We start from the raw sequence: 25,420 nt of genomic DNA on the forward strand, positions 1-25,420 counted from the left end.
GATATAGGATACTTAAAACTCTAAGCTATTTACATTTGATTATAGTTTTTCACCTATCGAAAAACTATAAATAAGACTTTTCATAGAAAAAATATTTGACATGCCACTTCTATTTTCTACTGTTCTTAAGCCTGTGTACATGATAGGAAAACGTATAGAGGGAAATATAAAAATCGATGTTTATACCGTTCTCTACTACATAATATGTATGAACGGGCGGTATTGACTGGAACTTTCAACATTCCCTTAGAATAATTTTTTTTTTTTTTAAATTAACATTTTGCCAAAAATTGTAAAGCCTAAGAGTTATTGAAGATTTTTTTCATTAATTGAATAATTTTAGTGCATTTTTTACATTATGAGAGCGTTGTACTTATTATTTATATTTTATTAGCTTCACGTTGAATCCCCGCAGAGTATGCAGAAGGAACCAAGTTTTAAGTCCATTCCCTATGCACCGCACGATTGCACGCACGTTTTGTGTAGGGTAGCTGAAAAATAATTATCCTCCAAATGAAAATCGTATCTACAACCGTCGCGTTTATAGGCAGATGTTTCACCGCTGCGCTACCACGTATAATATTCTTCAATATTCTATCAAGTCAGTCATATGTCACATTTTTCATTATTATTTATCCACATTAAATTGCACGTTCTGCCAGTCAACGGAAAAATTGAACAAAATCGATTTTATTATTTCCTTTTGTTTATACAACTCCCGATCGGAAAAGAAACTCACAACCACTGCAACACAATGATGCTAATAATTTTCTGTTTATTAATAATATGCATATTTTGCAGAGGGTACCTTCGTTACTCCATTTCCTAATAATTGTCACCCAATTTTCGAGACATCACGTATTTCAACATTTACAATACAAACTTTTTCATACAAAATAGTCTATAACAAATATTATTTCATCCCCAAGCCAGTCCTTGCTTATTACTGTCATTGGCACGTTACGGGCCTTATGGGGTCGTTAGTGAATTGTGAGTCCAAATTGTCCCATTTTACATTTCACTTGGCAGAATATTGATTTTGTACAATTATTTAAATGCTTGAGTAAATTTTTATGATTGTATTAAAAATTTGCTATAATATAATAGAACTAACACTGAAAGATAAAGGGAGTTGTTGAGGAACATACAAGATACGTTATTTCCGGGGATTCCCGTGGGAACAAAAAACGCAACAACCGGGAATAAATAAAAAAAAATGTTATTATAAACAATTTTCGTAACAGAATTCGAACCTACAACTACCAGGGATATCAGAAGGCCTACCATTCCCTAACTGCGCTACGACGGCATCAACATATCAATTTCTCCATTTTACCGTTCTATTCTCTCTACAAAATAATAAAGTGGAAAGTAAGCCAATTTCTATGGAACGACAAAATGTGATAAAAAAACTATGATCGATTCACGTCGCACGTTAGGCCTCGAGCGATAATTATTTTAAAAATATCACACTATTTTTATTATATTCTGTTCAGAAATTCCTTGTGTACATATTTATTTTAATTTTCATATACATACTGAGGTATTATAAATAGAATTTAATATTCCATCCATCCATCAGCCTTTCAACGTCCACTGCTGGACATAGGCCTCCCCTAATTCTCGCCACTCCGTCAGGTCCTGCGCCCGGACGTTAATTGTGTAGTGGCGGTTAATTTAATATTAATTACTTGAATTATTTTTAGCTTCACGCTGTATCCCGCACATAGCAGGATAGACCTCTGCGTACCCTGCTATGTGTGAATTTGGAAACGTAGTGTTGAGACACTCTGTTCCCATGTTAGAAAGTTAGCGAGTTGAAACGTTTAGTTATTTCTAATTAGCTAGATTACCGATTTGAATCAGTGATAACCTCGCTCCTGACGAGGTCCAACCACTGTGCCTCTTAGCGGTCACGTCCAAACGTAATATGTTGTTTTGTGCGTCCTTATTTATTCTAACCCCGTATTATTCTTTCTTTTCGCAAGGTGTAGGCAGGAATACTGTATACAAAAGGCTATGTTTCTACATTATTTATATTGTGAGGCCAAAAGTAAAGGTTTTATATAGTTTATGGAACTTATGGTGCAGTGGAATTTTGTATGCCAATCGATTTTAGTGAATTCAAATTTTATATTACACATAAGTGCGATTAGGATGTTGTAAAATGATTATAATTTATTTTTATCATACAATATTAGAAGTTTGGAGAAGCTATTGAATTTTAGAGTAAAATTTACTTAAACAAATAAGTTAACAACAATTGAAAAAGAAAGTAAAAGTCTTAATGAATCAAAAAGAGTGGAAATCAAACTCTCTACTTTCGCGTTAAATGAGACACTTCGAAACAGCCACGATAGCTTCAAATTTAAGAAATAATACATAAATATATGGATCGATACAATCCTTCTCGTTTTTTTTTAACTAAAAGTATATTTTTATGACAGAAACGAGTTCAAGCATTTTATTATCGTCGACAAATTTAAAGCAACAATATCTGGTTCGATTTAATTTTAATATTGTAAATAAAAATAGGATACTTTTAAATATACATGCAATAAATTTAATGATCAATAGTGTTTTGCTTGTGGTTTTACTCGCTTCGACTACGCGAACGGTTTTGCTTTTATTCGTTTTTTTTACGATTTTAAAATGATAATTAACATATGAAATACAAGTATATGTTTTTTTATGAAAATTGCCTAATAAATTATGAACTAACAATTCACAGAATTTTTCATGCCCTGCTTCAACCCCATTGGAAATGTATTTCTAAAAATCCTTTACTAGACATAATTTAAATGAACCACAATCCTATGAATACAATACAAAAATTATATTATCGTTTTATTTTTACAATATTATGCTCTTTATATGACTTTACGTGTTGAATGGCGTAACTTAACGCTGCACTTTATAGAATATACCAAATAGACATCGAACTCACACCATCATGCTTACAGTCAGACATTTCCACTACTACGACCTCAATATTAGCTAATGAAAGGCTTAAATATACATACATTTGTATTCAAAGTTTCATTTAATGTTAAATAGTACGTATACAGATACTGTATTCAAACTGTAATCAGGTAATTAGGTTGAAAGGCCGGTTGACAGAAAGAGGTCATTTTGGTGCCGGTACACGTAGTATTATGGTTGCTTCAAAAGAATGTGTGGGTCTCCCAGGTTTCCATTTAAGCTTTTGCCTTTTCTGTACGTTATTGCTGAAATTGGGGTATAAATATGGTTAAAAAGGAGGAAAATAAAGAATAGTGGTCGTTTTAAAAACAGTATATTAAATTATCATTTTTTTTTCTACTAAGCGGATTTTTACTTTTCATATGCTGGTAATGCACCAATACTATATCATCTTCAGAAATATGTAATTATCAAACGTGAATACAATACCTCAAATCTTCGACTATTTCCTAAGTTGGAATCTACCTTATTTTTTTTTCTAGAATCACGCTGTATTCTGCACGCAGTAGGGTAGAGAGAACGAACCTAGTGTTAAATTACGTTGCCTATTTTCCGCCGAATTAGTTAAAGACGTTGCGTGTTACGTGAGGGAAACGTCAATGAAGCACTTTACGTCGACACCAGAGCGAAGAAATGAAAATATTAAGTATTTCAATTCCTCGAGTGAGAATCGAACCCACAATCTGTCGCATTTATAGTCATGCTTTGTACCCTGGCACCACGATTGGCCTCATACCTTAAATTAATAAAAAAAATACTGATTTGACATGTCTTTAAGTTTCTAAGAAATTTGTGGAATATGTTACGTACGAATCCTTATAATATTTTAATTGTTTAATACATATGTACCAGCCACTGAACTATATGTTTTTTTCTCTTAAAAACAGCGTAAAAAGAAACACAATTTTCCATTTACAAAATAATATAAATATTGTCTTTGCCCGTTTAAAGGATATTACGATTCAAGTCACGGAATTATGGATACTGGAAATGGCATTTTAAATCATTTATATGTGAAATGTTTATTTATTTGGACGTTATTTATTTATACTGCCGTTACAACTATTGCTGTTACCGTTGATATTGCTTACTATTTACTGGAAAATAATTTACAAAATATATATTTTTTTAAAAAATAAGGTTTTTGAAATGCCGAATTATGTTATATTTTCATTTCTGGTCCTGGTAACAAGACAAAACGTGGCGTTAAGTTCCGCATCAGGCAATGAAAATTCCGCGAAATAAGGAGCAGAGTATTTTAACACTAGGTTTCCTCTGCCTAGCATGTAATATGCTCCCAAATATTGAAGCACAACGTGCAGCTAAAAATAAACGAAAATTTTAATATATCAATCAAAAATATATTCTGAAATATTAATCATTTAGGTTTTTGCACGCTCACTTGAATTCTCATAACAATATTTTGTTTTTACAGTAAATGGGAATCCATTGAATTATTCGTTGTAATTTCTGATGAAATAATATTTTTTAAAAAAATATTATATTAAGTACATAAAAATATTTTAGTAGTGTATGTGTTGTTTAAGCACATGCTTCATATATTCGCTTATTCCATACAATCACTGATTTATTGAAACATAGTTAGCATAAACAATCAAGCACAATCTCGTACCTACGACGCCACTCACTGTTTCTCACTTTCACTGTTTCTCACTCTCTCTGTTTCTCTCTCTGTTTGTCAATTTTTGAGACATTGGTTTTTGAATAGCGTAATATAACGCCAAGCTTTGTTCAGATACTAAAGCGAGAAAATGTATAGAATAAGCAATCCTCCAATGAGATCAAAGTTACAACCGTTGTCGCTTTAACATTGAGACGTAATAGACCTAAGTAGTATGACGCAGAATAACGCAGTAAGCTGTCATACAACTTACTACTTATTATAAACTAGCTGACCTGGCGAACTTCGTACCGCCTAACAGTAATTCTTTATTTTGTGTTTTTTAATACTTATTCTGCTATTCGGGACAGCAGGTCGGCTAGTATATAATAATAATAATAATAATACTTTATTGCACTAAAAACAAAGAAACAATACAGTAACAATATTTACAAAAAGACAATAAAAAAGTGCAATGGCGGGCCTTATCACTAAAAGCGCTTTCTTACATGCAACCGTTTGAAAGAAAAGAAGATAGCAGAAAGGTGTAAATAGTAATCCTATATCTTATAAAACAAAGTCGCTTTTCGTGTCTGTCTGAACTTTCTAACTCTTCTTCTTCTAAACTACCCAACGGATTTTTATGCAGTTTTCACCATTAGGTCGAGTATTTCTCAGGGAAGGTTTATATATAGTTTATTATTTGTACATTCTTATGTACATTAACATAATTACGATAAATGTGTCTAAAGTCCTACCCGTTGAGACACTTTCGCGCATGCGCTGCTTTAATGGTAAGTACTACATGAAAATAATGTACTGGAGTATTGTTCCTCTTAATAAGATCTACAAAAAAGCCCGCGACAGCATATTTTTATCTTTTAAGAATAACGTGTAGTGATCATATTTCTGTCTAAAAATAGTATCTTCAATATATTTTTTATTGTGAGGGATATTTTTCCATAATGGTATTAATCCTTATCCTTTAAAATACTTTATTAATTTTCTACGTTAAACGAAGATAAAATTTGCTTTTTACACTATTTCGAAATTGTGAATAGTTTAGGAGAAAAACGCATTTAATTGTTGACACATCACGCCGTTGACTCATCAGCTGTGCCGACTCAAGTTTTACTTATCCCTTACTCTCAGCATATAAATAAGAACATTAATTACGTTGGCCGTTTAATGTAGATCAAAACTGTCTTTTACTGTTTTTTCATTTTAATAAGTACTTTAGAAGTTGTTACAATATCAAAACATCCTTGCTGCGAAACGCGCCCCGCGACGGTTTGCTTATACAAGCGCGTCATGAGCAGTTATCGGTGGTTCAGTGGTAGAATGCTCGCTTGCCACGCGGGCGGCCCGGGTTCGATTCCCGGCCAATGCATTGTATTTAATTTTCCTCACAGACAGCCACGTGGTGCTTGCTTTTCATCAGGGACAGAATACCCTCTTCAGCATTAACCACAAGCTCGAAAAAAAAAACCCGCCCGCTATAGAGGCATAGCAACGAAGATTTAGATGCGTTTGCACATATTGGATAATTGGAGTTGAATGTATTATTTCAGCGCGATATATTTGGTTAAGTAAAGTAAGTTATTAGTAGGTAGGCTTTTGTTTATAATTTCTTCCGTTTAAAAATAGTCATTTAACTATCTAAAAATAGTCATTTAAATATATTTTAATAAGTACTTGAAAAGATTAGTAGCACAGATTTAAAATTACGGTACCTGCTAAAAAATCCTTGCCGAGTAAAACAATTGGAAAATTCTTATTAAACTACGAAAATGCGGGTTGCATTAGGGTTTAATTAATTTTCACATTATCTTAAGTGCTTTACAAACATACATTATATGAATAATCCAGTAGTAAAAGCGGGCGAAGCCGCAAGGGGGTCGCTAGTAATAAATATGATATTAATAGATATAAATAAGTTATCTTATAAACATACATACACTGATAAAAACACAACATTCCCTAATTCTTTTTTTTCCAGAGAATCTTGCCAGAGCGCTATCTATTGTGCTAATAGTTAAACTGTCACCGTTCGATCATAGTTAAAACATACCGTTTTCTCAGTATAAGTAATGAAAAAACATATTTTACTACACTTTACAGACTATTTAATTTTATTTATATTTTTATCAACAGTCATGTAATTAAAACGTTTTCAAATTCTTTTCTTGCAGAGAATCTTGCCAGAGCGCCATCTATTGTGCTAATAGTTAAACTGTAATCGTTCGATCATAGTTAAAACATAACGTTTTCTCAGTATAAATAATCAAAAACTATATTTTGCTAAAGTTTCAAAATTAATAATATTTCTCCCGAAGTAATTAATGCTTAACAAATAATAACTTGTTGAGATGTTTTATTCGTTATCAAGATTCGTTAGTACTTACTATTTGTTGTCAATAGATCTCCAATGTTAACTTCTTGAAAACATTAAATACTTATATCTTTTGATAGACTGAAGCGATTACAATGAAATAAAAACTAAAACCTACTCTGATTTAATTGTAATTTTTATATGTAAACGTTGCTTAAATTTGTTGTGTACTTTTTACGTGATACGTGTTCACATAAACAGACAAACAGACAAACAGATAAACAGACAAACAGACAAACAGACAAACAGACAAACAGACAAAAATTACAAAAATGCTGGAAATGGATTCTGTTAATTGTCCTTTAACACCCTAGCTATTTTTTTTTTAAATACTTTCAATGTACAGAAATGACTTTTCTACAGATTTATTATAAGTATAGAATAGATGAGTATTTAACACATTTTTTTAGCGTCACACTGTATTCCGCACGCAGCAGGGTAGGGAGAGGGAGCCTAGTGTTAAGACACTCAGTTCCCCGTTATCCGCCGAATTTTGAAGGCATTGCGTGTAAAGTGGCGGAACTCAACGCTGTGTTTGTGTTGTCACCTGAGCAAAAAAATATTAAATATTTAATTTTCTCGCGAGGGAATCGAAACCACAACCTGGAGCTACCTATCCTAGAAATATTTCAATAAATATTATAAAAGTATACATTTTCCACTAGCGTGTTGCTACCACAGAGTGGGGTTTGTTTTGGGGTTTTATCATGTAGGTGTTTTCGTTTGCCATAAAATAAGAACCCTTTTTATGGGTTACCCAATTACTTTTTATGGTCAGATGGACGATATAGCGATATTGAGATGACTTTTGCTATGGGCTATCTAGGGCTGGCTGTAGCTTTCTAATGTCAGGTATAAATTTTCATTGAGGTAGTCTATGAATAATATTTCATATATTTGTTTAGTCTGTTTATTAGTATTTTACGTTGGTAGGTAGAAAGGAGGTAAAAAGGTGGTGGCTGCCTTACGACGATGAGTTCCGTGGAGTAGAGAAAACTTAGTGTATTATTGGTTGGCTCCACTCTTTACCCCAATTTAGGAAATTGTGTGATGACGAAAATAAATCTTAATACAATGGCGAGGAAATGAAAATACTCTTCGAATCGGAATCGAACCTACACAGTCTTTCACTGTTCCATTCCATAATGGTATCAACTATAGTAATTGTAATAATATGTTTTTGAAATTAAAAAATATCAGTAAAAGTAATAAATAGTATTGGGTATGTTTAATTTGAAACTTTTCACGGTTGGACTAAGGCGTTTATTTTAATCGCGATACAAAAACGTCAATTACTTTATTGTCAGTCAAATAAAATAAACAACCTATCAACTGTCCACGGGTCGAAAGTTTCATTGAACTAACTGTATAGACGGCGGTACAGTTCATTTTCACTCGTAATCGAGTAATTTTTAACTAAAATTATTACTTTTCGCTTTAACTTAATCGAGTTATATATATATATATGGCGGCATGTAATTTTATTAAGTTTTCTAGATAACATTTTAAATTTAAAAAAAAATGTAATTGTAAAAATTTCTTTTTGGTTTTGAGATAAGAAAGATACTTATAATACTAATACACTGTGTTCCACTTGAATTAAGTATATTGAGTGTTAAATGGAGAAGCTTAACGCCGCGTCGCTGAAATCTGATGGCATTGCATGTTGAGGGCGGAACTCAACACCGCGCTGCCTCGTTATCAGAGCAAGGAAATGAAAATATTAAATGTCTCATTCCCTCGAGTAGGAAAAGAACCCACAAGCAGTCGTGTTTACACATTACGTGCGCCACGCCTGGCCTAAACAATTATTAATATTAACCAAAAGTACTCCCCAAAAAAATATATAATATTTACGTTCAATAAAAACGTGGCAATAAACAAAATTCATTATGGGGATGAACGAAAAAAAATGCTATAAATAAAGCGAACAGAGCACAGCCATAAAAAACCTGGATATATCTTGGTCAGTATTTTCAATAATCTATTCGGTTTTATATTTTCGTTTTTAACTTTACTCGGACGATAAATTTCCTGTTATTGTTCCGGGATGAATATTTTAACTATAATAGATTAGGTTTTAGGCGATTTTTTTGTTTGTTTGTTTGCTACGACATGTGCTACGGAATAGCTACGAGATAGTGAAATTTGAATGTATATTTATGGCTTAGTAATTATTATTGGCGCTCTGGTAACAAAGCGCAGTGACCTTGTTAATATCTCGCATAAATGCGGGATACGGCGGGAAACTAGAAAAAGTGTTAATATTATATATTTTTTTATAGACAGGATATACGAGTATAACAAGTTAAATGTTATTTACGCTTAAAGAGATTAATCCTATTTATTCAGTTTAATCTGTATTAACTTAGACATTATAGCTATTATCTAAATCCTTCACGCTTGTCTATGGACTTTACTAGATTTTCATGTTTTACTTTTGAAATATTTAGCTTAACTAGGTCTAATGAAATAACTTTCAATAAAAAAATACTCTTTTTATTTTGGTCCATGTTTAAACCTGCATGTTTGGTATGCAGAGAGAACCTTGGGTTTTGATACAGGAATATCCTTCGCGTCCTCCGAATGGGAAACGAATCCACAACCATTGCTTTTACAGTGAGAATCTTAAATGTTATCATATAAATTTTAATTTATTAATTATTTTATATTGTTCATAGGTGAAGTATGCACCCAAAGTGAAAGTTCGCGTTAAGGGTGGTCGACGGGTACCAGAAGGACGAGATCTTATTATAAGTGAGTAGTACTTACTTACTTACTTTGTAAACACGACAGGCTGTAGGTTCAAGTCCCACTCGAAGAAATGAAATATTTAATACGAGATTTCACGAGATACAGCGTGAAACAAAAAAATATATTATCATTTTTTTCTTTTATTGAAAACTGTAAAATTTATATAATAAAGAATCATCTACGCTAAGGTGACAGCCGTGACATTACGTAATTCCTTCCAAGAAATGCTGACTTTCTTTCGACATTTTTCCTTTTTAACCAACTTTTATTTTAAATTGAAATGTTTTAATTCAAAGTAATCTTTTTTTTTTGTTTTTCGCTTTTTTATATTTTCTAATTAGAAATTTATTATGGACTAGTCGTCGCCCGCAGCTTTATTTACGTGGACTATAAGATGTTTCTTTTGAAATTTCGAGAAAATGTATATATATATATATTTATATAAACACAGACAAAATGCAGCATTGCGTTTCACCATGTCTCCATAAGCGAAAAGAGAAAAACTACCCCATCATTTCGTGACGAATAGTCAGTCTTCTTTCTCTAGTCTAGAAGAACATCTTTTGGTGCAATTGACACCAGTGATCGGGCGCGTGGGTTAATATTTTAAATACCTTTATCTCGTACTTTATGCACCATCTCATACAACGGGATATACATGGAGAATCTAGTGTTATTATTCTACGTATTCTTCAAAATAAAGGCGTAACACAATTGTATACCTAATTATTATTCTACCGTTTAATAGCTGTTCTAAAATATTTATACACTTTTATGCACAATCGGTTAAAACTGCAATATTTCCGCAGGTTGCGTGGCCGATGCAAATCCAAGCAATCTCACTTTCAGATGGCTTATGAATGAGTCAATTATTGGGAATACATCAGAATTGGTGAGTGTCGTTCAAATTGTTATTGAATTATTGTGAAAAAAAATCTTTTCTTTTTTTTCATTTCATTTCATTTGATTTCAATCTTTATTTATATATTCTGTTTCTTTTTGAGTTTGTTTTTTGTTTTATTTTTATTACGTTGTTAATATTTATTTTAATAAATGCGACTTGTATTGAGTTTTTCATTTTTCGAGTGTTCAGTTAAATTTTGTAAATGTATTTATTTTTTGTTAAATAAAAAATTGTCAATTGGTATAAGGAATAGTTACATCTATATGAGTGGAAGGAATTTCTATATGAAAATGAATTCAATTTACAAAATATGTTACACTAAAGAGATAGAATTACTTTCATTTCATCACTCTCGGTAAGAACACCAAGCGAGGCGTTAGATCCTGCCACCCTACGCACAATGTTTCGAAAATTGGGGACTGTGGGGAACGGAGCAACTTAACACCAGTTTTCCTCTGCCTACCCTGCTATATGCGACATACATTATACATCCCACATTCTTACTAGTAACTTGCACAACTAAGGCAAAAGTAAATGTATTTTCTAGTATTTAAAAATTTTTAATATCTAATTTTAATTGACATTATCCATCCAATTTAATTTTAATCTCAACTAAAATATAAAAAAAATAACTAATATTAAATTTTAATACAGAAAATACCAAACATATCGCGCTCCTATAACGGCGTCGTTGTAAAATGCATGGTGTTCAACGACGTCGGCAAGAGCGAAGAGACAGAGACCCTAGAGATTACTTGTGAGTATTACAGTACGGTCGAGGAGTTGTGGCCCCTGAAGTTAGGCTTACTGAACTTTTGCGCATTGTTCACTTAGGAAAAAACTTGAGCAAGAAAAATCCTAAAATCAAGTCTGCGTAGCCGTCTACAGCTACCTTCAAGGTAGCCACGACTCGCCGACCTTACTATTTCTACTTTGCAATATTCTTCGTGTAATTCAAACAATACCCATCGTGACTATGAGTTTTCGTAGATGAAAGAAAATTCTTTAAGTTTCTTTTGAAATTGGATGTTTTTTTGGTGCATTTCGTATTTATTTTTAGGTGGTAATACCGTCGGATTACATTTTCATATCTGTGTTAAGAAGGCAAATCACGGCGTTAGGTTCCATCATTTAACACGCACTCGAAAATTGGACAGTCAAAGGGGAACGTATGTTTATACGAGTATATGGGGTTTTCGTTATATAATTTCTATAACTATTTAACAAATGTTACTGGACTATAACTGAAATATTATTACAAATAAATAATGTATTAGATAATTAGAAAATAAAATAACTAATTAATTTTTATAATTAGCACTAGTTAATTAACAAAATTATTGGTTTTAATTTTTTTATGGAAAACCAAACACAAATTGTAACGACCGTATAAGAATTTAGACAAAGCTTAATGAGACCGTGTCGCTCAGTAAATAGAATTAAAAAATATATTAAAAATATAAAAATGTTCATAGATCCACCTTCGTTCCGCCACTTGCCAGTGGATGTGGAAGCGGAAATAGGCAAGCAGGCCACGTTGAGTTGCGACGTGGACGGGTACCCAGCTCCTGAGATACGATGGCTGCATTATGAGGAGGACACTAATATTGTAAGTATTTATTTCTTTTATTTGATGGTAGTAGATTAAAATCTAGTTTAGTGGATTACTTATGTACACACTTATTATATTCATAGGTCTAATTTGGTAAAATACGGCGTTGTGCTCCGCCTTAGCCTAAGAAAATCTTAGGAGCATTGCTTTGAGTAGGAAGAAAAAGTATTTGATTGAAATGGTAGTGAATTTGAGTCTTTTTTGAGGACATGTCTGTTCAATTTTATTAAACAAAATTCGATGTTAAACATTTGGGATAGCGGAAATGAAAGTGACGTATCTCTATTTTTTATGAACGTCACCAAAAAAAAAAGCTTAAATTTCTAAATTTAAAAAAAATTTACGTATAACGTAATAACAAACCGATAGACAATACAAAGAGTTAGTATAAAAAAAAACTGTAAAGTTCGTTTCTATCAAAGGAATGTTTCAAAGCTCCTATAATATGTCGTAAGGGAAGATGAAAAATGACAGTTACGCTCCGTTACTTGTCCTGACATTTCATTTTGTTCGCAACTCGCGAAACTAGTCTCAAAAACTTAGCAAAAAAACATTCTTATAGCATTTGTTTATTTTTTACTCGTATATACATTTAAGTAAAATTTTTCATGACATGAATAGGTTATTCTACGTTTGACTGTGTAGGGTTTAAATTCTTTAGTGAAACAATGTCGTATTTGCAAAAATACATCAGATATCGTCTTTCCGCATATATATTGTTTTCTTTCATTATATATTTATTATCATTTACTTGCGAGATACAGGGTGAATCTAAAATAAAAAACCGTATTTATGTCATAGTTGCACCAAATGAGCGAGATACAGTCATGAGATACGGGTCGAGATGATGATGAGATATTCTTCAATAGGTTTCGCTTTTTCCTGCATAACAGTGTGAGTAGACACCTAGTGTCAATACCTTCCATTTTTTAGCCCAATTTGAGACATTACATACTGTATTCGACTTCGAGCTTTATCTCAGGAAGAATTAAAAATAAAATTAATGGAATTTCTATTGCTCTCCTGAACGGGAATCGAACCCACAAACGTAATTATAGCAAAGCAGTCAACATGTTTTTCATGCTTGTACAATTTTTTTACCTAATAACCGTCGCGTCTTAAAAAAAATGTTAATAAGAATATTTTTTAAATTTTGTCCAAAGGAAGTAAGGGAAAAAATAAAAATAGTCCTGTACCGTAGACGTGACAGCGAGCGACTTAGTTCAAGATGATAAATTATTATGTAGAAATGAGAATATAAACGTGAATTTTAATGCGAACATTTCTTAGAATTTTATAAGAATATAATAGTTATATTTTTATAAGAAAATATAGGTACGAGATGTTTTTTTTTATCCTCAAATTGTTTATTTTATTCACATTGGAAGGGACATTGATAAGGACTTTGTATAAAAATAAGAATTACGCTTTATTTTTATAATAATATTCTATTTGTATAATACTATGCGATAAATTTATTAATATATATTTTTATATAAGCCATCTAAAAAGACAAGGGTCTATACAGTACATGCTAAAAGTATTCTAATTGCCTCGAGTTGTATCTGAATCCACGACTATCGTAATTATAGAAGAACGGTTTTGAAGAAAAGTTCTAATGTACAGACAGACGGACACTGTGCCTAATTACCAGAGCGAAAAAATAGAAATAAATATTTTTATAAAATACATTATTTCCGAGAGAGAGAAAGAGAGAATCCAACCCTGAACTTGGTGTGTTTAGAGTCCCACACTTGTGGGGTAAAAGCATGTGTCTGGTACGCCATGACTTTCCTCTTACGAAGAATTATTAAGAGTTGTTGTGAGGTTTTGTTTTTATAATAGGCGTTAAAATCCACATACTAGCAGATAATATTTATTAGTAAAAACGGACCGAATATATCCTTAGTTAAGCTGGTAAATATCTATATATATAAATTGTAGAAAGACCAACGCGTAAATCGAAATAAAAGCTAAATACTATACTAATGAGAAATAATTCTACAAATGGCGCGCCGTATAACCATGTTAATTGAGGTGCTTTGGCAAATTTCGTTATTTACTTTATTTTTATAAGAATAATAAATCAAATAACATAATACGTAATGATTGTACTAATATTTTATTGGTATGTAAAAGTAAAGAAATTATTCTGGTTCTCGTGCTATAATAGATGGAGGATGGAGAACGTCATGGGTTCCTATTTCATGGAATTGTTTTTTTCTTCGCTCTGGTAAGAAAATAGAACAGAGGTTGAGTCGGTGCGTGGGTAAAGAAGTTTTTAACACTGGCAAGCCTCTGCTTATTCTGCTACGAGTATATGTTCGATACACTGTGTAGCAAAAAAGCAAAGTAAAAAATATTGTAGGAACAGATATTTATGAAATATCTATTCTGAGTTAAGAAAGTAGATACAAATATATTTTTCTTTTAAATATTTTTCTATTTACTTTTATCTCAACTAAAGCTATCGTGGCGCAGTGATTGATGATTCTTGGAGGCGCTTGTTCAAATTCCGCGGAGATATTGTAATTAAATTATTTCTTTTTCCACAGTCAGATACATTACGGCGTTAAGTTCCGCAACTCTAGGGATCTTTAAGTGCAAATAATGAACGTATTGTTTGTTACAGCGTGTCGGCAGAACAACAAATTTGACTTTAACAGTGGACACCCACACCACCGGTCGTTATTTATGCAAGGCGAGCGTTGACGGATACCCCGAGATTGAGGCTGAAGCGTCCATATTTATAAAAGGTAAAGAAATTTTGTTTATAATATTTGTTGTTATATTTAAATTTATAGATTTTAAGTCGCTTATATTTTTAAATGATGTAAATTTTTAAATGTATAAATTATAAGTTGATTTCAATTTTTCAGTTGTGTCAAAGACATAACAATTGTGTTGTCACTTTTAAATAGTTTTTTTATTAGTCCTAGCATAATTGGTAAAGCATGTAGAAATTGTTACTCTATCTAGGTTTATCTACATTTACATAGAAAAGTCTGGAATGTCAGAAACGTCTGTTCTCTTCTTTTTATTATGGCGTTTCGACCGTGCCAGACACTAAAAGTCTTTAGATGTAACTAAACATAAGATTATTCAATTTCTATTGAAAGGTTATTTTCCAACAATATATACAGTTTCTTATAATAACAATAATTTAAACATAATCAATAATCCATTTAGTTTATAAACCACTTAAAGGTTATCTACTTTTCTAATATAGTATATTCTATTGATTTCCATGTCAAACGCACGATTCACCAAATTACCTTTAACTGTTCCTAATTCCTAAGTAAATACCTATTAATATAACAAGAACACAAAATATATAGACTCGAACGGTATCTGGAACGAATGTCATTAATTAAACACATTTTCAACAAAGCTTTCCTTGAATATAGTAAAATGGCAAAACATTTTCCTTCATGGAAATAAAGAAATATCGTCCTTGGCTCGCTCCTTTTAACACTTCAAATGGAAATGGGATGTGTGGGTGTGTTTAATTGTATTTGTTTTGGTTATGGGTTTCATATTAGTCATTTTAAGTTATTTATTTTACGATAATAAATAATTTTAGATTTGCTAAATTTTACCTTAGAAAATATCAGAAGAATTCCTTTAAATTGATGCTGTCGTACTAAAATTGACACTAAGCTACCTCGAAATAAACTGAAATAATTTTTCCTCGAAGAAAATATTTATATTTACATATTCTGTCAGAAGTTCTGAATCTTAGCTGACAGTGTGTTATTAACTAAATAGTACGGATGGATCGATACGGTCTTTTCAAGGTATTAGCAATAAATTTCATGAAAACTGGCAACACATAATGGATGATAGCTCTGGTGCTGCCAATGTCCATTTTTTCTTTATTTATTATTTTCTTAGTTTCACACCGTATTCCGCATATAGCCGGGTAGCCAGAAAGAACTGGGTGTTACGATCCTTGGTTCCCTATTTGGAGAACTATACGAAATCAAATCCACAACCCTCGTGTTTACAGTGAGACGCTGTACCGCTTCGCCATATCCTCTTAATCAACTAAGGAAAAAGCAAGCAATGCTAGCCTTTATTTACTCCAGTCACATTAAAAATATTTCAAAGCTGTAATTTTCTTAAAACCGACAAATAATGAAATATTTTAATTTTCTTTAAAATGTTACCCTATTTTAATTATAACATTTTAATGGACTATTAAATTTGTGTTGCCATAATTAGCTTTTATAACAAACGATTCGTTCCACATAATTAGTTTTTAGATATTTTATGACTGTAATTTCAATTTTAATCTGAATACATTATGTTGTTTAAATTTATTATAATATTATGTTTCTAATTGTAAAAGTGATTGTTCTGGGTTCGATTCTTACTCGACATAAATAAAGTATCGAACACAAAAAAATAGTTTTAGGTTTAGGTTTAATTAGTTCCTGAGATTAGCACGTCTCTTCAGCTTAACAATATTAATATAAGAAATATAGATATAATTTGATAATTTTGTTTTAGGACCACCGAAAATAATATCAAACCATACACAGCTTGGGTCTCAAGGCGATACCGTGAACATAGAATGCGCTGCTTTCTCAGTACCAAGAATAGACAACATTATATGGACCTTTGACGGCAGAGAGATCGATACTGTCCACGATCAGGTTACTTATTTAGATATTGTTTTACCTAGGGTACAATTGAAATTTAATTTCAGTTGAATTAATAGAATTGGTTATTCAATTAATTTTATATAATTGAATTGGTTTTTTAAGTGTACACATATCCTATCTTGCTGTATTGCAATATTTAAGAAGAGAGCCCATCGTGACGCAGGGGCACAGGCGCGCGACCGTAAACGTGACGGTTCTGGGTTCGATTCCCATTCAAGGAAATTTGGGTGCAAATAGGGACCGGAGTGTCATAACACTAGGTGTCCACCTGGACACCTAGTGTTATGCAGAGGAGCAGAGGAACCTTCCTCTGCTTACTCTTCTATGTGCGGGATACAGCGTAAAGCTAAACAATAACAATTTATGGGTATATCTACCAAATACACGATTTAATATATTAATTTACATGCAAGTATCTAAATGTATAAAATTTTCAATTTAACCCAGGATTACGCCTTCCTCGAGGACTTACAGGCGGGCGGTATTGTGAATTCCACTTTGATTATACGAGAAAGTCAATCGAAGCACTTCGGCGTCTACAAGTGTAATGTCTCCAACGAATACGGGAGTGATACTATTGAAATTGTTTTGAAGCCTAATAGTAAGTATAAGACGTATATTTTTAAAGATTTTACTACGGATTTACTCGCGGCTTCGCCTGCTTGACGTTATTGCTATATTATAGGCAAATATACAAATTACTTGTAGCCATAACATAACATCCAGGGTGGAATTATCAGCACCACTTTAAATGAAACCACAGTTTTAACTAGTCTATAAAAGCCTAATATAATTCAGAAAAAAAATAATTCCCAAAAATGAAAAAGTTATTTTTTCAAAAAAAAAATAAAAATTATAAAATTATCGTTTTAAAATAAAACGCCATTTGTAAAGTATAACATAGGCACACACACACTTACCTGTCAAATCGGAAACGTCGCACACGTATGTGTGCGTCACACGAAATACAGGTATGGATAAAAATCGTGAAATGAAAAAAAATTCCTACGTCCAAACTGTTGAGGTACCTTGATTAATTTCTTAGGTGTGGGTTTGAAATATATTACCCCATATGCAGTTTGAATAAAAGAAGCGCTGTCTCTTCCACCCTGTATAGTTATGTTATTCTGATGAAAACTATGACTTATTGAAAAGTTTAATCTAAGTCTGTTTTATAGTTTTTGCGTAAAAATTGAACAAACATTCATCCGCCAAATTTTTGCATATATAATATTAATTGGTATATATTATAAGTGGTATAGTATAAGTATCGACTGATATATCTAAATTATTTGAAATATATTTAAAAAAAGAAAAAAATTGTAGTCTGTAAAACAAATTATTTTATGAATGTTTCCTGTATTTTCCAATATTTTGTAATGGAAAAGAAATATATGATTAAATTTTCAAAAATAATATGTATTTGACCATTAAGATGCCTTGTGGAGGCGTATGGAGGAGTGTGTTCAAATATTATGAGTTTTTTTAGTGTTTCAACACTCAGCTCTATACTTTTCAACCATTATAAAGATACTAGCGGACGCGCGCAGCTTCGCGTGCGTATTTAGGGGTGAATTCTAATAAACCATGAAAAATGTGTTCAATGAAATATTTTTAAGAGTCTAAATTTCAAATTTTATAAAAATCGGTGGTGATTTAAGAATTTTTCCATACAAACTTTCAACCCCTTATTTGCACCCTTATGGAAAGAATTCGAGGAAACCATGAAACACGTATTCAATTAAATACTTTTAAGAGTCTGAATTTCAAATTTTATAAGAATCGGTGCCGATTTAAATTTTTCTCCATACTAACTTTCAACCCCTATTTTGCCCCTTTAGGGTTAAAATTTTCCAAAATCCCTTCTTAGTGGACGTCCAGATTACGAAAGTAAACATCTGTCCAAATTTCACGTTTCTACGCATAGCGGTTACGGCTGTGCGTGCGTCTTACCTCAGTCAGTGAGGACAAGTCCTTTTATATACTCGTATATAGATTATATATTGGGTGACGGAGTTCAACGCCGCAAATAGCATAATTAGACTAGATAAGCGAAATTCTAAGCTTATGGACGATGATTTGTATAATATTATAAGTAAATATTCTTTTATTCTCCATACTAGTATTACTGATATCTTTATTATCAAGGTTTTTTGTTTTATTACTATTTGCTATTAAAAATTCCACAAGAACTATTTATTAGTAATTGGAAAAATACTATGAGAGTCTTATTGTTCAGTTGTGGTATGAAATCGTATGAAAGGCAACGGTAATTATAAAATGTAACTTATATAGAATACGGTGGGAATGAATTTTCAACGAAGTTATATTGGAAATATATAATATTTATATTATTGACGTCAAGAATTACTTGAATTTTGAGAAAAAAATATTCGTGGTCAACGATAGGCTGAGGTGGCGTTCGTCAGTTGACATAATTATTGAAATAAAAATATTTTTGTATTTTAATTTTAACAAGAGATTAAGGTTTATTTTTAATAAATCTTTTTTATTTTTTTAATGGAGAACGGAGTCTCTTAACACCAGGTTCTCTCTGCCTATCCTGCTGTATACAGTGTGACGCTAAAAAAATATACTACAATATATTCGTACGTCAATCTAACAAACTATCTACATATTGCTTTTCCCTGCCCAATTCTGCACACAGTCAGCTGTCATAATACCGCACTGTCAATTAAGGTTATATCAATCAAAGTGAAACTAGTATTCCAGTGGAGAACTGACGTGAATTACCTAAGTGTTTCATTACTTTTGTTGTTATTTGTTTTGATGTGTTTTTTAATGTAATTTCTGACTATAAAAACGGCATTTGTAGGTTTGATTCTCGCAGAGGGGTATGGATTACTTTAATTTCGTACTTTAGTGGTTGAGTTTTGTCTCTGCACAGGCAATGCCTAAAATTTGGGCGAAAACTAGGAGGTCAGAGTATTTTAACATTGATTTTTCTACGCCGGGGCTATAAACAAATAAGCGTTTAAAGTTTTATTGATATAGAAAAGAAACAAATGAGATTGTATGAATTTTTTCAATTTTAGCATTTATGTAAAAATCAATGTGCATATTACAGATAGAAGAGTGTTAAAACACTCTGTTCTCTTTCATCACATTCGGAAATCAATTTGCGCTTTGTCCATTCATTAGTTCATTTATTACAGCAACATTGGAATATAACAACCACACTTACTAAAAAAAAATTCATATTTCTTTTCATACGATTTTGATATACAATAATCCTATGTAAGTTATATTCTGCTCGCAAATTTCCTTTCAAACAATATACAGTTCCATTCATACTTTTCAATTAAACTACTCTAGCAAATGGAAAATCTAAATGTAGCATATGATCCACTATCTAACGATTCCCATATTGCTTTTCCCATTCAACATTTTAAAGATTTCCACTTAGAATTTGTGCGAAATATTTTTCTTTTGAGGAACTTTTTCAATCCGGCCGCAAAGATGTAACTTGAACGGTTGGAATCAGAATGTATTTTAGTTTTAAAAATCTAAACTTTATGCCACGTTTGTGCATTACCCTCGGGTATACCCGAGACATCTTCTCATTCTTCCATTGTATAAGTTTTATTGCGCCGAGATAAAAATCTTTCATTTTATTTTTAAGGACTCTTGCATTTAAAAATTTTACTTTGAATTTTTCCAACCCCAGTTTTTGTAATATCTAAAAATTTCATCATTAAAATCTAGCAATCTCAAGAGCCCAGTGAGAGCTACGTTTGTATTGTAAGTTGTAAGAATACGATATATGAGCCATACATGATTATATTTGTAATTGCAATACAAGACAAATTTCTTGTAGAAATTATGGAAAGACTAGACTGAACAGACAAAGGAAGACTAGACTTCAGTGCTATAATTATTGCAAATTAAATTAATATATTATAGATATAAACATTCATTAAAATAAAACTACTTTACTAATATAATACGTACCAAGAACCACATAAAGAAGAATAAGTTAAATTCATTCACATCAAAACTGACAAAGACCAGCTATTTACGGCGATCTGATAACCAAGCCGTAAAATATCATAAAAACTAAATACGTCTAAGAATACGCAAGCGTCTAAGGACATCAGGGACCATCAGGAACCATCAGGGGACATCAGGGGACATCAGTATTATCCGTTACATTGACGGTACCCATACCCCATTATGGCCGAACGACCAAACATTATCGTAAATGTATCGTCGTTTTAACTTTACGCCCGCCACATAAAAGATGCCATCTGTCACTGGGCCTTCAAATTTTTAGGGCACGTTCCTGTATTATAAAAAAAACGTTCTATTGGATTTTTTTAAATTGGTAGATTATATAATTTTTTTTTACAACTTTCTTCGGTTATTTGGTTAATATTATTGTTATTTTTTATAGGTAGGTAGATTCCTAGACGTCATTAGGTTAACGTTTCTGTATTCCTTCTTAACTTCTTAACGAAGCTTTTTTTTTGTAATTTACTACGATGTATTTTAGCCTAGCTTTTACCTACGGCTTCGCCTAGTTCTGAACATGACGTAATGATGCCTTTCTCAATAAAACGACTATCGAATAGCAAACAATTTTTTAAATTTCTCAAAGTAGTTCCTGAGATCAACGCTTTCAACCAAACAAACCCTGTCTACATTAGTATACTCGTAGATTGTTTTCAAAAAATTTATCTACCATTTACTATGAAACTGATAAAATAGAAAACAATATATATATATATGGAGATCAATTAAAATGTTTCACCAATATATTCAAACTCACGCTTCGTTGATTTCAAATAAACACTGAATGATAAAAAAAATATTTCCGAAACCCCCATCAAGTGTTTCCTTTTGTTCTATTTATTTCGTGTCAATTTCATTCAATAGTTCTAAATGCTATAAAAATAATATTTGGAAGTACTTGGTCATCAAATAATTGATAGTGGATTCGATTCCCGTTAAGACCATTCTTTGTTGTTTTTCTATTTTTAGCCTTTTAGATGTTGTGAGTGAGGCCAAACGCGACAGTTTGTGGATTCCAATTTTACTTGAGGAAAAGAATTATTTAATATTTTTATTTTCTTAACATCATAATGAAGCGCTGAAAGAATTGACGTAATAACATACATAAATATTTTTGAAGATAAATGAAAAACGTTGTGAACCTAATATACATATTTTATTGTGCACCGATTTAATAGAGTTTTTTAATTTTAGAAAGCTTCCCTCTACTGTTGATCCTGTTCGGAGTGACGTCAGGCACGATCATGGTGGCAGCTGTCATAATGTTGGTAATACTGTGTCAAAGGAAGCAAAGGAAGAACAAGCAATCGCAAATAACTGAAAAACCGGATGTCACCGTAACAGCCGAGGAACTTTTCAAAGAGAACGATAGAAATTCAAACATAAGCGATTTGAAGCTCGAATTGAGACAGGCTAATGGGACTTGTGAAATTGTAAGTTCTAATTTTTTCAGTTTTTTTTAGTTTTACGCAGGGAAGACCGAGGGAACTAGTGAACTAGTGTTAACACACTTCTTTCCTATTAAGATACTTGTGTTCCCCATTTTTCGCTGATTTCTTTAAGCATTGCGTGTTCAATAGAGGAACTCAACACCGCAAATATTTTCCAAAATCCTCGCTGTTTTTAGTAAACTTACTAACTTACTTTTTATTTCAGTTATTTTCATATTTTCCTTGCTCTGGTAATAATGGAACGCAGCATAACGGCGTTAAGTTCTGCCAATCAATACGTAATGTCTCGAATACTGGGTGAAAAGCAAACGGAGTTACGTAACACTGGGTTCTCTCAGCCTACAATGCTATATCAGGATACAATATGAAGCTAGAACATTAACTTTATTTTGAACCTACGAGTACAACTTAGTAAAAAAATGGTATATGAATACTAAGACTTAGTTAAAAATTATTTTTATACGAAAACAGTCCTTTCATAATATTTTAATTTTATGTCAAGCAATTACGAGGCAAATGCGAAAAATTTTCGCCCAAACAGTAGTTTAATTAGCGGCTAACAAATTAGCATACATATTATATTGTTTAAACAAAAATGTACTACAGTATTAAAATGTCACATATAATTGTATTACTTAATTGCGTCTACAAATAATGACTGACGTTAAAACCTTTTGTTGCCTTTTAACTTAATGTATGGAATGTTTTATGTTTTTTCTCTTCTTTTATGATTTTATTTTGTTTTATTTTCTTGTGGTTAAGTGGATAGAGAATTATGTGGCCACAATACAAGGGCGTATGAAAGTTAGTATTGAAAGGAATATGAAAATATGTTAATGTAATTCACATCCCGGCCGTCTTAACATATCTTCAGAACGTCTGACTGTCAACCACCTTCAGCGTCACGCTATATCCCGCACACAGCAGGGTAGGCAGAGGGAACCTCGTATTAAGATACTTCTTTCCTCACATTCTGCCGAATTCTGGAGACATGGAAGGGAGAACCTTTCCTAATAATAATTTAATTTCCAGGATTACTCTAACACCGGATCGGACAGCACGTTGTGTTCGAACGCCAAACTGGGCAGCGGGATCCCCCTCGCCGGCACTGTACCATTGACTTCCATAAATCAGGCGAACACGTACCAGCCGTACAGATATAGCAACGATTATACGGATCCCGCTTACTCTGACTGCTATAAGGTAAGTTGATTTATTAACAACACTCGCTTATTAGGTGCAACAATGACGTATTTGCCTTTTTTGTTTTTGTAATATTTCAATATATAATTTAACATAATATATTAGAAATTCAAAAAGTTGAGATAAACAGTTTTTATTTGATTTTTTTTGTCTTTTGTTTATCTAGTATAGTTAAACTTTAAAAAATTTTTAAACATAATTGTATAAACCTAAATTATTTTCTCACAATAAATATCCCAATTTATATATAATAATCTTTTCAGTTTCTCAGTAAATTTAAATATTATTCTCTTCCATACATAATAGGTTAATGGATTTGGTAATGGCTATCAAACCTACGTGCACTACGGGCACGACTACACGCCGGGCTCTCTGCGAGTGACGTCACCAACACTCGGTAGCGACAAACTTACACCGAATAGGTATTTTACATCTTTACTTCTATACTAGTTCTATAAAGCTTGAGAGTTTGTTTGGTTGAAAGCTCTAATCTCAGGAAATACAGGTTTTAATTGAAAAACATTTTTTTGTCTCAATATAAAATATATTTTTTTCAATAATGAGGAAAAAAAATCAAGCAATTATATTTTTTTCTTAAATATAACATATTTAATTAATATTATAGTCGAACAGTTAATGATTATTTAATTGCTTTCTTCAATTTAACAAAACGTTTGAAATTATTACCATTAGAGTAATGTAGCGGAATTAAACTATAAATATTTTATTAGGGTAACAACAATTCAATGGAATTCGAGTTGTTTTCTGTACTCTGTATATACCTGTACATATCTTCTATTTACTAATTTTATAAAGTTGACGAATTTATTTTGCTTGAACACAATAATCTCAGGAACTATTTATTTGATTTGTTTTTTTTTGTGGAATTTAATAAACTATTTGAAATCTTGTTTAAATAATACTTTATGATATATAATACTTTATAATATATTAAATTATATATTTGTATATATTAGGTCTATTAATGGAAGCCTACCAAGAAGCGTGGACACGCCGTCATCAACGCAGTACAATGGAAACGGATCGCAAAATAACTCACTACAGAGATCAACGAAAAGACAAGATAGCAGTAGTACAGCTTTGAATAATATAACGACTGAAGGTTAGTTATCTTTACGGTATATGCCGAGAGATATTCCGTTGTCCACTTTTCGTATTTTGGAGACATTGGGTTTCAATGGCGGCAACTCAACGCCGCGAATTACCTTGTTAACATAGCAAGAAAATGAAAACACTTAATTCGCTCGAGTATAAATCGAACCCACAATACAATCCGTTTATAGTCATTCTTGTAAGTAATATTACTTAAAAACGCTTTACGATAGCCAGAGAGAGAGGGCGCTAAACACTATAATCTCTCCGCAAATTTTACATAGAAAGACTTTTAAAAAAAAAAAATACTAATAGAATAAACCTACTTCTAGGACCAAGAATACCAAACGGTGGTTTAATACAAGGCGTGGACGTGCGTTACGCGGCCACGTACGGCAATCCGCATTTACGCACTGGCATTGGTACTGTGCATACTGCGAAACCTGCCTCGACTCCTGCGCCACCTCCATATTCTTCTGTTAGAAGTTCTGTTATTTTGCCCTCTGGTAAGTATAAGATACTACTAGTCTAGAGTGATAGTTCTTTTAGCTTCACGCTTTATCCCTCTTACAGCAAAGTAGGCAATATATACATAGCTGCTTCCCAATTTTTGAAACACTGTTGTTGATTGGCAGAGCTCAAACAAAGGAAGGAATGAAAATATTATACTTATTAAAATATTTCTATTC

General features: G+C 32.0%; 1 protein-coding gene across 1 annotated transcript in view; it reads left to right on the forward strand.

The window, feature by feature from the left end:
* Positions 1-25,420, forward strand: part of LOC146540963 (irregular chiasm C-roughest protein-like) — a 50,785-nt gene that overhangs the window by 19,865 nt on the left and 5,500 nt on the right. Inside the window, exons 7-18 of the mRNA XM_085185269.1 lie at positions 9,677-9,752; positions 10,559-10,641; positions 11,308-11,410; positions 12,129-12,262; positions 14,898-15,021; positions 16,778-16,923; positions 17,380-17,533; positions 22,159-22,397; positions 23,448-23,618; positions 23,925-24,040; positions 24,596-24,741; positions 25,064-25,237. Coding sequence (XP_085041395.1) covers positions 9,677-9,752; positions 10,559-10,641; positions 11,308-11,410; positions 12,129-12,262; positions 14,898-15,021; positions 16,778-16,923; positions 17,380-17,533; positions 22,159-22,397; positions 23,448-23,618; positions 23,925-24,040; positions 24,596-24,741; positions 25,064-25,237 — 1,666 coding nt within the window. The remainder of the gene's footprint in view (positions 1-9,676; positions 9,753-10,558; positions 10,642-11,307; positions 11,411-12,128; positions 12,263-14,897; positions 15,022-16,777; positions 16,924-17,379; positions 17,534-22,158; positions 22,398-23,447; positions 23,619-23,924; positions 24,041-24,595; positions 24,742-25,063; positions 25,238-25,420) is intronic.

This window comes from Heliconius melpomene, chromosome 1, assembly GCF_056956725.1.
Source record: "Heliconius melpomene rosina isolate 202511_hmr_F chromosome 1, ASM5695672v1, whole genome shotgun sequence".
NCBI classification, from domain to species: domain Eukaryota; kingdom Metazoa; phylum Arthropoda; class Insecta; order Lepidoptera; family Nymphalidae; genus Heliconius; species Heliconius melpomene.